The 18341-nt window shown below is 32.0% G+C and overlaps 1 protein-coding gene across 1 annotated transcript in view; it reads right to left on the bottom strand.

Annotated features, from left to right (window-relative positions):
• Positions 1–18341, bottom strand: part of LOC142326949 (dynein beta chain, ciliary-like) — a 235359-nt gene that overhangs the window by 106987 nt on the left and 110031 nt on the right. Inside the window, exons 32-36 of the mRNA XM_075369680.1 lie at positions 14527–14737; positions 10864–10991; positions 10173–10321; positions 3478–3760; positions 989–1162 (exon numbers count right to left, since the gene is read on the bottom strand). Of these exons, the coding sequence (XP_075225795.1) occupies positions 989–1162; positions 3478–3760; positions 10173–10321; positions 10864–10991; positions 14527–14737 (945 nt within the window). The remainder of the gene's footprint in view (positions 1–988; positions 1163–3477; positions 3761–10172; positions 10322–10863; positions 10992–14526; positions 14738–18341) is intronic.

Below are 18341 nucleotides of genomic sequence, written 5' to 3'. Positions count from 1 at the left end.
AAGGTGCATTGTCATGATGCAGCATCCAGTTGTCTTTGATGACTGGTCTCACACAGGCAACTCTTTTCCACAGTGTTTCAAGAATTTCTCAGTAAACATATTGATTTACTGTCTGTCCTGTAGGCAAAAACTCCTTATGGACAATGCCATTACTATCAAAGAAACAAATTAGCATGGTTTTGATTTTAAATTTGCTCATTTTTGGGATGTAGTTTTAAGTGTGCCACTCCTTGCTCTGGCGTTTTGTTTCTGGATCCTACTCAAACATCCCAGATTCATTACCAGTAATAACAGTTTCAATTCACCCTAAAAGATCGCAAGGCACACTTCCATCCTGTTGTTTTAAGTTCAACAATGAGGTTTTTTGGACCAATTTTGCATGAACTATTTTCATGTCTAATTTGTTTGTCAAAATTTGATGGACTGTGGTATGATTCAAATTCAATTATTCAGCAATCAATCTGACAGTTAATTGCCAGTCGTACCGTACCAAGTCTCTGATTCGCTCAACACTGTCGTCACTTTTTGACAAACAGTCTTCCAAAGTGTGGTTCATCTGCAACTGATTCCCAGACATCTGAAAATGCTTTAAACCACCTAAAAATTTCATCTCCATACACCCTTTTCAATTTTGAAAAAGTTTCAGCAGCATTCTCACAGAGTTTAACACAAAACTTGATTGCATAATGTTGCTCATAATTAATATCACTAAAAACAATAACCAATATAAATCAGCTGTTCATATAATCATATGTTTACTAGTAACTTTACAGTGTTACCACTTTGGCTACCAAAAAAACTAGTCTCATTATTTTGTTTGCAGACCTCATATACAGGAAAACCCAATCGTAAAAATAATAGTATTAGTAAGCAATATAGAATAAAGTATCTCTATAACTAAAACTAAAAACGATTTTACTACATTTTTTTTAAGAAAATTAAATTAAATCAACAATAAAACTAAACATTCTCTTATTTAAAAACAAACCTGAAGAGGTATTTCCTCATCCAGTTCAAATTTTTGTACTTTCTCAGTCCATGGTAAAAATCGTTTTGATTCATGATCAATAAAATAGTTAAATACATTTCCAGAACCAGGAAACTTTACGGTTTTAAATTCATTTAACCACCATTTATTAAACTCACTCCGCCAATCAAATAACTGTAAAGAAGAAATGTAAAAATTATGTTATTTTTAATTGAATGTATTTAAATAATAAAGAAAAATTTTATAAAATATGTTTACTGAGCAGTCAAGTAAATAAAAAAATTAGTGTAATTACAAGCCAATACTGATCCTTTGACTTGAGTGAGTAAGGCATATGAATTACCTCATTTGTTCAGATATTATATTTGCATTAATTTTTTTTTCTTTTTTGTAATATTACTTTTTTTTTATTAATGTCAATTAAAAAAACAGAAAAGTTTTGCTAAACAGTTACTGAAATAAATTAAAAAACAATATTGAGAAACAGTTGACAAAAAAATTACAGTATGTAAAATCTAATACTTCTTGGCCATTATAATTGTTAATCAATTACCAATAGATTCTGAGATTGTACAAAAAAAAAACTAAAAATAATGAATTATTATTATTATAACAAATAACACTTAAAAATAATACATAAATAGTTTTTCTATCAATATTTACAGAATATAATATATAATAAAGTAGTAAAAAATGTAAAGAATACAGAATATAATAAAATATTTTTACATAATCCTAAGTGAAACATAAAATTAGCCTAAAATCAATCTAAACCACTAAAACTTCTAAAGCAACTTAAGATGCTTAATCTTAATTATAAATATTAAACAACATAGTTTAATGCATGACCTTTATATAACTTATCCCCTAGAATAAGATAAAAATTTGTTTCAAGAAAGACAAAAACAGCAAACTCAATCAAAGAAATAGACCATCCTACAAACAAAACTGAAGTGGATAGCAAACTTTTATTCCCTTCCTTGCTGTTCTATATTTTTATTGGAGAGTTTCATAAAAATATTTTTTATAAATTTAAAGCTCTAAAAGGTTATTTGAAATTAGCCTCCTATAGATTTTTGACAATGAAGTTACTCTGCATAAAATTGTTGAGAAAGTTTTCCAAATGAAATGAATTTATTTATATATATATATAAATATAATATAATGCAGGAAATAATAAATAATAAAGCCTGTGCAAGGTATGAATCAATTGTATTTTTTATTTGGTTTTTTAATTCAAAAATTTTGAGAAACAGTGGTTTATAACATTTTTTATGTAGCTAAAATATGACCCACTTAACCACAACAGAGAGACGCAATATAATCCATACGATTACAAGATAAACAAATATACTGCAATAAATGTTTACAACATTTATTAACTTTTTACCTGTAAATGGATTTTTGCAAATAATTAAATTTTCTCAAACAGTTTCATACATAAAAGATGACAGATGAAAATTATAGGTAGTTTCAAAAATGTACAATTGACTCACATTTAACACATTCACAAAAAATGTCATCCATTATTAAGGTTAAGCCTGGGCCTTCCTAAAGGCCCATATTTCTAAATGACAAAATTTTTTATTAAAATGTAAATTCAGAGCAATCCCAAAGCTCTTATTCCATACTACAGAACACACAGAGCAAATGCAAAATAGACCAGCTTAGCAATATTCATACAATTTATAGATTAAACATTTAAGTTTCTGACATATTTATTAATATGATAATTTATTAATATGATTTCATCTTAAATGTGAGCTAATTGTATCTTAAATGTGTACCTAGTTTTTTACATTCATTATCTCTTCCCTTGAAGAACATAGGCAAAGTTTTGTTTTATGTTCACTTAAATTTACCAAGAAATTTTTAATTATTAAGGTTAGTTGGCTGACCTCTATTATTGGGTAAAAATATTTCCTTATCCAGCTGGTTTTATCAGTATAAGTAAGAAAATGAGTTCTTTTTTCTCAAATTTTCCAACTTTTTTAAAAACCTTGAATGTAGGATGATATTTAAAGCCTTGGTAGATCCCAAAAAAAAGGTTTAATGCTTTTTTATATAATTAAAATTGTTAATTACAATCCTTATAGGTTTTCCTACCTGAAAACTACACTTTCTTTATATTCAATGCATTTAAATGTTTTATTAAACAGGGTATTATCATTTTTTTCATGATTTAGAAATAAAATTTACTTATAAACTTATAAGGAATTTAAACCTGAAGGAATTTTTGGTTTGTTGGATTTAAATAGGAGCAAAAAACTGACAAATTACAAATTTTCTAACTCTGTGAGAAGGGCTTAGTATTAAAAATGTTTTATTTTGTTATTTCTTTAAGTTTTAAAATTAGTCTGCAGTTCCATTTGAGCTAAAAGAAAAAATATAAATAAAAGACCATAATTAAAAACAGAAACACACTCAATGCTGATTACATTAGATATTCATAATAATTATTAACTAATACAAAAGTTTTAATAAACTACCTGATCCTGAAATGTGCAAGATCCAAAAGCCCAAATACAAGCAAATGCAAAATATATTTCATACCATTCTTTTGGGCATTCATTAGGTACATTTGTTGGTGTCAAAAGTGATTCTAACAAAGTACAAAGCATTTGCAAATGAGCAATTTCTGGTATTGGTGTAATTTTCTTATATTTTGTTCTAGATGCTTCTAATAATGGTGGTATATATTTGTCAAATAAAATTATAAGATTTGCTTTTTCTGATTCATTCTGTCTTGTATCAATCCAACTTGTAACGTATCTGAGAGAGAAAAAATATGTTAATACAAATAATAAAATTTTAAAAAAATCCTATTTATACAATTTACTTTCTACTTCTACTCTATATAGGCTGACACCAACAACAACACCACATGAGTTACGTACAATACAATAGTTAATTAATAATTTTTTATTAAAACAAAAATACTGCATGTATAAAAAAAGTGTCCAAAAGAAATGAAAAGAACTCCTGGATAGCTGAAATGCCCCTCCTCAGGAGGGCTGCCCCCTTCCCAGTCCTATCCTACCAGGTTCCAGACATGTATTTCACATGTCCTTCATCTTCCTCGCGCCCTCTTACACCTTGAGAGTCCCCCATGCTATCATCAGAAGCACCCCAACTCCCCCACTCTTGCATGTGAGTGAGCCAAGGTGTCCTAGGCAAGAGGGCTGCCTCCCTGTCCCTTCTCGTCGCCACGTTTTGTAATTTTTTACAACTCATAATGTCAAATGCAACACAATATAACACATTAAAAAATACAACTCATTACCTAAATGGTTTGGTATACCATGTATACCACACACAATCTATAATTACACATCATATTACCAATTAAATACAATTACTAAATTACCAGTTTCATAACTGCTGTACATGGTTTGGCCATAGACAATAAAAGTATTGATTCATGCAATTAAAGCACAATATTTACTAATACAATGAGTTACAGGTTACAAATACAGAATACGTAACTGAACACTTAACTCCAGTTAATCATGATTACAAGATGGCTATACATACTACAAGTTACTATAAAATAACATATAAATACCAGTAAATTTAAATATTGAATATAAAATATATTATATAAATGCAAAGAATCCAGTTACAAAGTTACATTGCACAGTTTGACCATAGACAATAAAAATGGATATTGGTGCAAGCAAAACTCTATACTTACTAATACATCAAGTTACAAATTAGTACTTATGCTACACACCGAAGTATGAGTACTAGGACAATAAATCTTAGCTGATAATGATACACGGTAACTACTCTGCACTCCATCCACTTCACAATATCATAAAATACATAAAAATAATATACAATGACCTACCCACAATAATGATTATTTAATACTTAAATGATAATTCCTAAATCTATTATACATTTATTAAGGCAACTATCCTGGCAGACTTGGTATCCCTTTCTGAGGATCGATTCCCTGTCTTATCTACTGCTCCACATTCCATGTGATTCCCAGTATGCGTGAGGCAAGTGTCACAACTTTGTTCCACTGCCTCTGACCACGGAGCATGTAACCCAACCACGTCAGCGGTCATTCAGCTCAGTCCCTAAAGCTGTCTAACCCCCTCCCCCCATCGACACTGAAAGAACACGTGCTCTCTGGTGTATCTTCTTCTTCTTCTTCTTCTTCTTCACAATAGATTCAGGTTGAAGTGGCCCTTCTGCCAATTCTGAACAGATACGATCCGAACTCACCACGTCCCGAGAGGAGTTTGGTAAGGAAGTAATTCACCTCCCCAAATCCCATCCAGATCCATGGCTTTAGGCACAGTATTAACCTCCTGGTCCATGCTCCTGTGACCGATGCCTCCCATTCAGACTGCCATTCCTCATTATGTTTTCTTTTGGCTTCAGACTTTTGGGTACCCTCATAGACTCTCCTCAGTTCAAACGCCAATTGTGAATTGGCAGCATTCCCACCAAATCAGCAATGTAGGACATTCTTCCTACATTGCTCTTAACCTTTAACGCCTCGTACTACATCAGAACTGCATAAAGTAAGATTGAAGTAGCCATGAACAGTAAAACTCTACAGATACTTGCCCATGGGCCACCTTTGGACAATATTATTTTTCACAGGTCTGCCAGCACCTTTTCTGTCCTTTCAGCCATCTCCTTCACATGGAGGGTGAAGCAGGCTGATCAATCTAGCCAAACTCCTAGATACTTAGCACATCTACTTTCTTGCAATGCATAGCCATTGACCAGTACTGTCATCCTCCTCAGTTGTCTGCACCTGACTAGAGCCACCATCACCGATTTGTCAGGGGGCCAGTTGCAGTCCCCTTTCCCTAAACCATGCGCTCTCTCCTCACTGCTTCATTGGCAGTTTCTCTTCCACTAGGTCCTCCATGCGTTTCGCTACCAGCAGGGCCAGGACATCAGTGTAAGTGACCACCTGTGCTTCTCCTGGCAAGTCCATACTCAGGAGGCTGTCATATGCTACATTCCACAATAGTAGTCGTAGCATCAAACCCTGTGGCATTCCCCTGTGCATGTCAAAGTCAAAAATGCCCTCCTCAGTGTCCATTTGTATTTTCCTATCTTTTAGATAATTGTTAATTATCAACAGGATGGAAGCAGCATTAAGGTATCACGTAATTCCTCCAATATAACATGCCAGGGGATGTTGTTGAACACGTTTTGGATGTCTAGTAGGACCACCTCTGATGCCTAGCAGAGCAGAACACCATATCAAAGGTTGGATGAGTTGGTTGCGCCTTAATGCCAGCCGCAGAGGAGCATATCATTTGCTTCAGTCTGTTACAAAGAGATTGCTCACCACTGTCCGCCAGCAGACTTACATGGAAGCTTGAGATAAAAGCACGCATGGCAAGATAGATGAATGAATGAATGAATGATAGACTGCATCGAGCATCTTTAGTGCATTGACCTACACCAATGAATAAGCCACGCAGCCATAATCCAAGCAGGAACAGACCAGAGCTCAGTAAAAGCGCAACATGCATTCACAATCGTCTCCCCAATGGGTATTAGACAGAACTCTCAGTAGGTCTAACATTTTTAGGCATTTTTACCTGCAGCTCCTTCAAATATCTAGAAATCTAACCACCTGTGGTCATGCTTCAATTAACCTTGTAAAGGGTCAATATGCTCTCTCAATCAGTAAAAGCAAATGAATTTGGTTTTTTCCAGGAAGACGTGAGTCCAGTAGATCTACACCATGATTTTAAGTTCGTTATTGTGTTTTGAAGCAGCCTCTCACCTGTAGCTAACATTCTACATGCTACACATTGTAAAACCATCTACAAACAAAAAACACAATGGGATTTCACACACAGTTTGTTATATTATGTCTACGGCAAACCATGTAACAACTAAGGACACTTCCCAGGGGTAAGTTTTCCAGCTTGAAACTTTCAGATATCATCATTCCAACTCAAACACAGAAGGACTGACTGAGGAAACACTGACAAATCAGAGATCACCCCACACACCCCAGTCATGAAGTGTATTTAGGATTCCTCTCCTCTATGCAGTGTCATACACCTTTTGCAAATCGAAAATACATCAACCAAGCGTTGGCAATCAACAGTTGCGATCTGCCCTGGCAGAAACCTCATTGTTTTGGGGCCATCAGAGTTTCTGTCAAAGTATCAGGACCGCATTACGGTAGATCATTTGTTTCCATCACCTTGCACAGGGTACTGGTCAAAGAGATAGGACGACACTTGTCAGGCATAATTTATCCATACCAGGTTTCAGCATGGGGATTACTAGTGCCTCTGACCACGAATCTGGAAACACCTGGTCAGAGAAAATTTTATTATAGATGCACATAAGATGTCTTAGTGTATTATCTGGGAGATGTGATAACATACTGAGCCTAATATTTTCATTTCCAAGGGAAGTGTCTTTAGAATTATTCAGGGCATACCTTATTTAATTATAAGAAAAAGGTATGTTTAACTCATTTTGCAATTTTCTAATCACAAACTGAATATTTTCTATCTGCAACTTATATCTTACAAACTCAGGGCAGTACAATGATGTAAATGAAACTGTCCTAATGACCTTCCAAATGGGGTTGCTACATCAACGGGTATGGAAACAAGGTTTTTGCCACTTTGCAGTCCAATTGGCTGCGATAATTGTACCAATCCACAAATGATTCTCTGTGTTGTACAAGAAACTCAGTCAATGTAATTCCAAGTATTCTGTTTAGCGCACCTAATTACTTGACAGCAAACAGCCTTTGTGTTATGAAAGGCACAGAGTAACTCAGTCATTGGTCTTCAATTAAAATTATGTAAAGCCCTACACCAATCCCTTAGTACATACCTACAGTCTTCATCCCACCAAGGAACAGCAGGCCACCTTGGCTTCGCAGATGTTAAAGAGATGAATTTATTGACAGAGTTGAGAATTTGGTGTGAAAAGTTGGTAAGTTGATGGATTGCGCAACCACTTTTGGTCATACTGGCCAAAGAAATCTTTATACTCAATCCAGTCCACTTTCTGAACCACCCATCTACGTGAGTGACTCTGAGGAAAATCACTATTACAGACTTAAAACCAGTCTACGATCATTTCCAAAAAAGCTTTTGTAAACCCACCAGGTAAGACATGGGAATAAGGTTGCTGAACATAAGGACAGATCGATGCACGAAGATGTACCAGATGAAAATGATACAAAATGCACAATCCATCATTCAAAAGCTGAGATCTAAGTTCTGCCTCAGTCAATTAACTATATTATATTACCTTGGAATGAACATGATGGTGAGCCCCAAGAATGGAGATGGGAATTGAAATCGCCAATTATTAGGCAGGCTATGGGAATTTGGGAAAACAGACTGGATAGATCATCCTAGTTGCAGATATTCATTTGGAATGGCACCATTATCTTCACTGCGATTGCAGGGTTGTTTGTCACTAGCAGAATATGGGCAGCTATTACGTCAGGAAAAAAGCAACACCTTCACGTCCTCTGCCCTCAGTTTAATAGTCACACTCTTTTGCAGATGTATCCATGAAAGGACATCATCCTGGGGATGGAGGTGAGTCTCCTGTGACATTATTTAAGGATGTTGTTCCTTTATGAAGATTTCAATACCCTTACGGTGGAAATGGAAACCACAAACTTTCCACTAAATAATATTTGTAGCCATACAAAAAACTTATTTTCTTTTACATGTAGAAATTCTGCGTGCAAAATATTAATCAATTACACTCCAGGTTTTCTTTTTATGATCTTTAAGAAGTGTTTTGTTTCATTAGATGCTTCACCCAGCACCATATCCTTTGGAAGCCCGGAAGGATAGTGGCGCTGTTCCAGACGATATTTTATTAGATCCCTTCACAGGGAACTTGGTTGTTTGCTATGTAATTAGTGCAGCAGAAACTTTCTGTGGTGGTGTAACAATTGATGTGGAGTTAGACAATCAGTTTTTCTAGCAGTAGTTACCTCTTGCTAGAGCTCAATGCTGTAATTGCAGCTGTGAAGGGCTTCGTCTTTACTTGTTCTAACAATAGTTGGACCTTGCTTCTGTTTATACAATTGCTGTAAAAAGCCTATAAACTAATACTGGGCTGCACAGGATTCCTCATAATGAGGGATTTCCTGTATTCCCCGACAAGCCATAGGAAATGATGCTTTTGGTTCAATAATATTTTTATATTGCCTATTCTTCCTTATAAATAGGGCATTCTCGAAACCTTGCTGAATGAGAACCCTTACAATTAACAAATTTTTCAGCTTCAATACATGCACTTCATCATATCTCGCACAACTACAGTATGCACAAACTTGTGCCTTAGTGCAACCGATTTTAGTGTGGCCAAAACCCTGACACTGGAAGCAGCATCTGAGAGTTGGTCACACACACACACACACACACACACACAAGTAGCCTAGTCACACATGTAGCCTATTTTTATTCGTTCAGGGACTGTCAGAGTAGAGAATGTTATAATCAGTGAAAAAGTTGTTACATCAGCACCGTTCTCCTTCCTCATTATCCTCTGAACAGAAGCGACTAACTGCAGGGACAGTTCTTCTGATATCTCAGATGGTTCAGTATCAGCCTGGTCACGGCAGAAGACAATGATTTCCCTTCTTCCTTTTAGTTGACAACAAAAAACCTTATTTTCAATTTTTTTGCATTTTTTTTTTTCTTTCGATCGATTATCACCAGACACATCAACTGATATGTTGGTCTTTTTAAGCTTCCAGATTTGTTGGTTTTTTCAAGTGGACAAAAACCAATAAACAGGGAGAATTTTTGGGGGACATACAGTTTTCATGAGTACCAGTGATATAACGGACCACCACCCCAACAGAGTGCACACGTACTGAATCTGGAGTTAATACAACTGGATTCACCCAGGTGCTCAGAGGACATCATTTGAGACTATGTAGAGCCATCCACCTATCGGCATGATAGTTCCACCTTGAGTTACGGTTGCATTTCGTAAAGTGTCACAACTCCACCAAGTGTAAGTGTAAGAAGTAGTGTAGAATGTTGTGTAGTTGTATAAGGGTATATGTTGTAATCTGTGTAGTGTTCTTGGTGTAGTATAGTGTAGAGTAAAGTGTTCTGCAGCTCAGAACAAGATTGGAAGGCATAGTTAAGAGATAATAATTATGTTTCTATTTAAGATAAGCATAATTTTAACTTACGGATTCCAGCCTAAATCTTGTGGGTTAATATAAAGTATTCCAGCCCTAGAAACAGTAGCTGGAGTAGCCGTGCGTAAATTAGAAATTTCAAAAAGAAGTCGCATTGCAGGAGTTAGAGCGATTCTTTCATTGCTAGCTAACGTCAAGACCTGCAAACCAGTTTAAAAGAATAAAATTAAAAATACAAATCAAAGTTTAATTTAAATAAGCAAATCAAAAATCATTTTCACATAATTTTCTGAAAAATAATTGTTTAAATTATATTAAGAAAAGAATTTTTTAGGTAATTAGAGTATATTAAAACAAATGTTCTCTGAAACTGTTCTGAATGAAAAAAGTGAATTACAATGCAAAACCAGAAAGTAGATAATCACTATCTCAGAAAACAATGACATATAAAGCTTTCTTTTTGTTTCACTCATTAAACACTATCAGTAGATTTTTATTTTATGTACATGAAAGCATCATTAAGACAATTAAAATGCTCTTACATAAGTGCACCTGAAGTCTCTACATTTATTCAAGTCACTCCAAACCCCTTGGAATAGGGCAAGTACAGTCAAGCAAAAAAAAAAGTCTGATTATAATGTACTTCATGTGCTAAAGTCTTCTTATTCTGCTATACTACTGGTGTCATAATTTTGTAAAGCAACTAAAAATAATATAAAATTCAATATAATCTTATTTCTACCTTGTTATCATCCATGACGGTGTTAAGTGATTCTATCCACATAGGATCAATATCACCATCTAATACCATCCACTTTGGTCCATCACCACCCATGTTTGCTTGTTCTCGAATTAAAACAGAAAAGAGACCTGTAATTAGATTAAAAATTTGAAAATTTAACTTTTACTTTTAAAAAACCCACTTAAAAATAATTGCATTAAATATAAACTTATAGTGTTACAAAATTAAAATAAACTATTATCCTCACAATTTACTAAACCTTAATTTGAAACAAAACTTCATAAGGTTGAAACTTCAGTTTTAAGGTTAGGTTTTGTTTATTATTTAATGTTCATACTACTTAAATTTTACAAAAATAATATGCTGTACATGTAAGCTAGGTTTTTTACATCTTTAGTTTATTTTAACTTACCTATTTCAACTCTATTTAAATAAAATTAAGCCTTACATAATGATTACCTGGCTGAAGAAAAATTGCATTATAAAAAAATATATAATAAGCCTAATTTTGAACAAAAAAAAATTGAAAATTTGAAAAAAGGCTTCTTCTGAGCACAATTTTTTTTTTTTTTTGAGGGCGAAAAACACTTTTGTGTTATCATCGGTCGGAATAAAGCTTTCACAGAGAATAAAAATAAGCATAATAATAAAACGAAATAAAAATATATAAAATTTACAAAAATAAAACTTTAAAAACTTCGAAAGGGGGTGAAAGGGTCCCTTCTCGGGTAAGAACTAAAATAAAAACTATAACAAAACTAAAAAACTGTAAAAAAATATACATAATATAAAAACTAAAATATTAAATATGAAATAACTTAAAAATAATATCTAATATCACTAACATAACCAATATCACAGTCGGAATTAATACGACAAAAATTATTTAAATGAAAAATAAAAACAAAAAACAGTATAAAATTTACATAAATATAGAATTTTAAAATACCTGAGAAGGGTGTAAAGGTGCCTTTTTTGGATGATAATAGAATAAAAAAACAAACCAGAAACATAAAAATAAGAAATAATACAGACATACTAAAAACTTTACCAAAAACAAAAACTATACACCACAATATCAAATTTTAGTTATTAAGACCAGCACGATTCAAAAACAGAAACATCCAGTCTAAAACTTCATTGCCCAAAAATTGACGGATATTTCTGGGCAATTTAAATTTACGACACAAAGCCGCATAATGTATGCAATCCACAAGAATGTGGTGCATGGTCATGTGGCAATTGCATCGTGCGCATAGTGATGCGTCGTATCCTGCTGACATCAGGTATTCATGTGTGACTCAGGTATGTCCTAATCGCAATCGACAGAGGACCACTTCCTCGCGACAAATTTTTCTACACGAGGAGTCCCAAGACACAGAATCTTTAACGTGCAGAAGTTTGTTATCAACGGTGGCCGTCCAATCACAAATTACACTCTAGTACAAATTACACTCTCTAGAATGCAAAATATGAATTTTTTATCTCATTTTTTTAACTACTTTTCTCTATGTAATTCACAGAATACTACAAATATTATCAGTACATCAAGTTAAAATCATTATGCATCTTTTAATGATCTATATATATTCATTGTAATTCTTCATTAAACAAGTGAATTTTTTTTAATGAAGTTATTTTTCATTAAAAATTTAATTTATCTTGAATAGATTTACAACAGACCCATTAGGGGAACTTCCTCTATAAAATAAAATAAAAATTGTTAGAATCAAATAGCAGGTAATGTTTAAGATTAACCATGTGAATATGCATAAAAACTTTAAAAACACCCTACACTTTTACTGAAATTGCTTACATAATAAAATCACAATGCATTAAAAAAAATGCAAAGATGACTAATGTTAAAAAGTCATTAACATTTCAAACTACCACTCAAAAAGAGAAGAGAAAATGATCTAAAATATTGTAATTTTACAATTATATATTCAATAAAATTATTATATATTATAATTATATACAATTTAATTATACATTCAATTAATTAGTAAACAGGCTATGAATTGTTTTGAACTCATTGCCACAAGAATGAGACCAAGAATCATTTTTGTTTTTATTATTTTAATGACATTATAAAGAATTAAATAGGTGACAATATATTTTTTTAAAAATGACTTTGTGAAAGGAATGAGAGTTTTGACAGATGAGATTTTTAGTTCAATATAATGTTTTAAAATCTAATAAACATAATCTTAAATTTAACAGTAAAAACTCAGATGTGTCTTAACAAGATGAGTTTATGTATAGTTTACAATGACATTTTTTGCAGTAAAGTAAACCATAAGAAGATGTTACAACAAAGACATCAGAAGGTTTACCCAACAGGAAAGGTGTGAAAAAATGGCAATATTTGAAAAGCTATTATGACCCTATATTAACAGAGTATTTTCTAGAGTGAAATTTTGTATGGCAAACCCAAAATGGTAATGGTGAAGAGGAAGATGAAAAATAGATATCAATAAACACTGAAATAAAGAATTGGAAAAATGTAATTGAAATTGTAATTTGAAAAATGTAATTGAAGAATTGAAAAAAAGATTTTCTCAGTATACTAATTTATTTTTCCCAATATACATATGTGCCATAGTGTTACAGTTTTAGGGGACCTTGATCCTTCACTCTATTCTCCAGTGACTAGCTGTACAGTGAATAGCATTATTCCAGTAAAAGCAATTAGTGTCACTAACTACTACTACTTAATAGAGTAGTGTCTATCGTGTTATTTAGTGTCTACTAACTAGTAGACATGAAATGAGGTATAAAGCATTATGTCCCTCATTACAATTAATTACAAACAATTCTACATATGTAATGCCTCTATTAATTAGAAAATCAATCTTTAATTGCATTTTTATAACTTAAATTCTATTCTTAAAGCAAATCGCTTCTGTGGTACAGCATTTAAGAGCCTCATGCGGTAACAGACTTCAGACTTAACTAAATGAGAGCACAAGAACATTCATTACCGATTGTACAGGGATATATGTTATTTTTATCAAGTAGACAAATAGATATATTTAACTATGCTGCTCAGATGGTGAGAAGTTGTTTAGTATGTATGTGATAAGCATGGATAATACTGTAAACATTGTTATAATACTTAGTACAGCAGACAATAAGACACAATTTATCATAAAGTTAAAAAGTAAGTGTTCACTTTGCTGCCTAGTTGATGAATGAGAGTTGGTCTTTGTTCCATGCCTGGCTTTTGTAAGCATGCTACCGAGCATACACTCTAAAAACCAATATCATAATCCCAAATCTTTGTACTTCAGACATGTTGTATATGCTAAAAGGCACAAACTATGTTTACTATGGCCCTGATGGTTGAAAGTTTAAACTTCTGTATTTGTACAATTGTTTGTAATGATTCTGGTTTCTCTAATAAAATACTACTGAATTTCATAGAGATGCAATACTTTTTCAGTTCTCATAAAATCTCATAAAAATAAAAGTAAAATTATTTTAAACCTGGCAATAATATGAACCTATTTATATATAATAACACAAACTAACTGATTAATATGTCACATAGTTTTACTTTACTTTACTTCTAGAAAAATATTACAGTAGAACAACAAACAGTAAGAACTCCAGTAGTCAGTAATATATTCTGAACACAAGAAATATAATACAAAAACTCACCATCTTTCCATTCTCTTGTAGCTGGGTTTATAATACCAAATAATTCATCATTTGTAACTGCTTTTGGTTCTAAATCAAAATAAACAGGTTTTCGTTTCTGATTAAAATATGTACGATTAAGTGTTTTCCAGACCATTGATTTACCAGTTCCTGCATTACCAACAATAAAAACTGAATGACGTACAGCAAATAATTCTTGTAGTTGAACAATCTAAAAATAATAAAAACAAACGATTTCAATTTAGTTTTATTTACACTGCTGACTAATTCCAGCACAAATATATTCTATAAAAAATTGCATATTTTCTTATTCTTAAAATGCTAATATTAATTGCCTATTTATAATACCTTATGTCATGAAACTAATATAACCCCTATACATTTAGTAAAACTTAAAGTTAAACTTATAACAGAAATTACAATGAATTTAATTAAACAAGATTATAAATTGATAAACAAGCTAAAACCAGAATAGTTCAGAATTACTATTCCATCATTTTTCATAATTTTTATATCAAGCATGTAGGATTAAAATTCATAAGTGAGGCTGTCTGGGCTTAAGTATATTTCAAACATCCTACTCTAAATTGTAATTACAATGTTCACAGTTACATGGCATAATGATTTAATGATTTTATTACCAAACTAAGGGTAATTTGTATCCTCACATAAAACTGTTTCTTCTATCATTAAAGAAGATTCTCAGACAGGTTGGAATATCACTCAAGTAGAGTGTGGCTCAAGTACAGGCCCAAGATAACGCTAATTTAAATACCTTCTGTATTTAAACCTTGATAATTTATGTTTATATTTTTAAATTGGAAAGACAAAATGTGACAAATCTTTTTAAACTTTGAACAATTTTTTTAATTGTGTATTTTTGAAGTGATTAATAAATTTAACAAGATAAAGTGTACTAATTATCAAAAATGTTTAAAGCAAGTTGTTAAAATATTTAAGTAATTTATAAGTGAACAATATTATTTTTGTGAAGATTCAAGCTGAACTAGTAAACATTTATGACAATATCATTCAGTTTCAGAATAGCTTCATTTTATTTGTCCAAATAATATATTCTAAAAATCTGATTTTACCTCCCAACAGATTGAAAATTCTCTGGATTTTATAATCAGTCACCAATCACAATATTAATTACTTCTAAATTTTTAACTGAAAATCAAAACTATTTTTTATTTTAAAATTAATAATAAACATTGTCAAAGACAAATAATAACATATATAAATAGTGAGTTTTGTTTCATTATTCTATTTAATTTTAATAAAAACATTGAGAATCAATAAAATAGGGTGAATACTACTTTTGAATCGATGAAAGAAAGTAACACACACAGTAGTACTACTTCTACCAAAACCTACATTATCTTAATCCTTGCAGAAAAAAGGTTTTTTCCCAATTTCTAAACTTTTTCTCTTTTGTTTACCCTCTGGAACCACCACAGGATGATATGTATGAGTGTAAATGAAGTGTAGTCATGTACAGTCACAGGTCGACCATTTCTGAGATGTGTGATTAATTGAAACCCAACCACCAAACAACAACGGTATCCACGATCTAGAATTCAAATCCATATAAAAGTGACTGCCTTTACTAGGACTTGAACCTTAGAACTCTCAACTTTGAAATCAGCTGATTTGCAAAGACTTGTTTACCAGTAGACCAACCCAGTAGGTTTGTCACTTTCTACCCAACAGAACAAAACTGTACTGATAAGGTTCTAGATATAAGAAATACTTATGTTAAATAATTGTTTAAGTACTTCTTTTTGGTAAAGAAAGTTTTTCAGTGTCAATAAATTGGCATCTGCTACCTACAGTTTTTATTTCATAAGTTCTCCATTCATCACTTGTTCAATCCAAATGAATCATAGGATTTTTTATGAAAATCAAGGTAGTCATTTTGGAAACCGTGCCATGAACAAATATATACATACACATAAAATTTCTTTTAAATATTAAGATAAATCCTTTGTGTCTTATTATATTTGTCACAATTAATTATTTACAATAGTTGTAAATTACTTATCTCTGATGAGTAAGTGTATAAATATATATTTAAAAAAAAAAGAAGTTAACAATGATGTGGTATTTTGTTAAAGATCATATAAAGGTAAAAAGTCTGATTAATTGTGAGCTCTGTTGGTGGTAAACGACTGCTTATCAACACAAACAAGACTGTAAAAATACCTTCCATCTGCAGTTCGATAAACATAAATCCTAATTTACTAATCAGAAGCACTAAGCCAGAGGACACTGGCTTAAGACAAACTAATGTTAAGAATGTATACCCAATCATTTGTCAATCAAACTGTTCCTCTGATCCTCCTTTGATTTATTTCATGTAAAAATTTCAAAGCAGGCAAAAGTGTGTCTATAGTTTAGTTTAACTAAGTTTCATCAGAAAAATTTGCCAAATATACCTCACTCTTTTGAGGGATGTGATCAAATGTGAAGCAGGGTGTACAGCAATTCATATAAATAAATAATATTTAATAAATTTCTAATAATTAATTTAAATATGTGGCAAAGAGTTGGATAACCTTCCTGGTGAAGCCAGAAAGGTTAGCTGTTTTCTGATGGTGGTAAATGACTGCTTATAAACAACTTTCCTTCTAAGCAATGCACGAGCTTTGTTCTAGTTTTGCTTAGGAGGAAAATTATTAATGAACCCTTAGGCTTTAATAACTTTATCGATTCACTTCTGCACACTTTCAATCAATTTTATTAGGTAACAGCAACAATCATGATATTTTTAAATTATTTTTACCAAAATTTTCAGTAGGAAAATCTTTCAAATTTTGCAAGAAGACTTTTAAGAAAACCTAAAAGGTTTTAAGTGTTAAAAACCTAGAACAGGAAAAAATTTATTATATCAAGGAACTTAAATAACAAGCATAAAGCTTTAAAGAACACAGAAAACACAAAAATATAATACAAACGTTTTTATAGTAAATTAAAACCTAGAATCCACAGAAGAAATAAGACATTTGCTCTTAAATAAAAACAAAAATAAAAAGATTTTTTATAGTAACATCAAGGAACTTAAAAAACAAGCAATCTTTGTGTAATTGTATCAACTGAATATTGTTGTGATCAAGTCACATGAAAATTTTTTTAAGGTTTTTTCAAATATCCTTTTTTAAAATGGAATCGGTTTTATGTCATCAATTAATAGCAAAAGTGTGAAGAAGAGTAAAAATTAAAAATATGATAACAGCTTTTGGACTTTAGTTTTATGTCAGCACAAGAAAATGGCAAAGAGAGGCTACAGAATGTGCTCTGTATATTAAAGTTTTGTTACCAGAGAGTGCATATTAAAAATTAAGATGAAACACTCTTTAGAAACCACTAATCCCAGCATAGTTAGTATATCTCATGACATGTACACATGAATTAAAAGCAATGCTTTGTTAAGCATCTTACAAGGTTCCAAATAGAATTGTAAAATGCAATAATCCCACACAATCAAAGAACTCATTCTACCAGCTGCTGTAGACATGGTGAACATTATGATCGGTAAGTCTGCTGAGAAGCACTTTCGAAAATACCTTTGTCCACTAATACCAATACCACAGAATATACCCAGAATATAGCTCATAGCAGAGAATCTCAATGAAGACAAATAATGACATATAAAAGGATTTCTGAAATCTGACTTTCAGCTCCATGAAGCAAATTGATTTGCTATATACGGTTTATAGATGGCAATAGCATTAGAGATCTTCCCTTCTGTAAAACAGCTGTAAGTATCACTAATAGTGCAAAGGTTGGAGTAGACCCGTGTTGATGTCTGCACA

Source organism: Lycorma delicatula, chromosome 6 (genome assembly GCF_047948215.1).
Source record: "Lycorma delicatula isolate Av1 chromosome 6, ASM4794821v1, whole genome shotgun sequence".
NCBI classification, from domain to species: Eukaryota; Metazoa; Arthropoda; class Insecta; order Hemiptera; family Fulgoridae; genus Lycorma; species Lycorma delicatula.
Note: the sequence above shows the minus strand (reverse complement) of the source record. Positions and strands in the feature narration are given on the sequence as shown.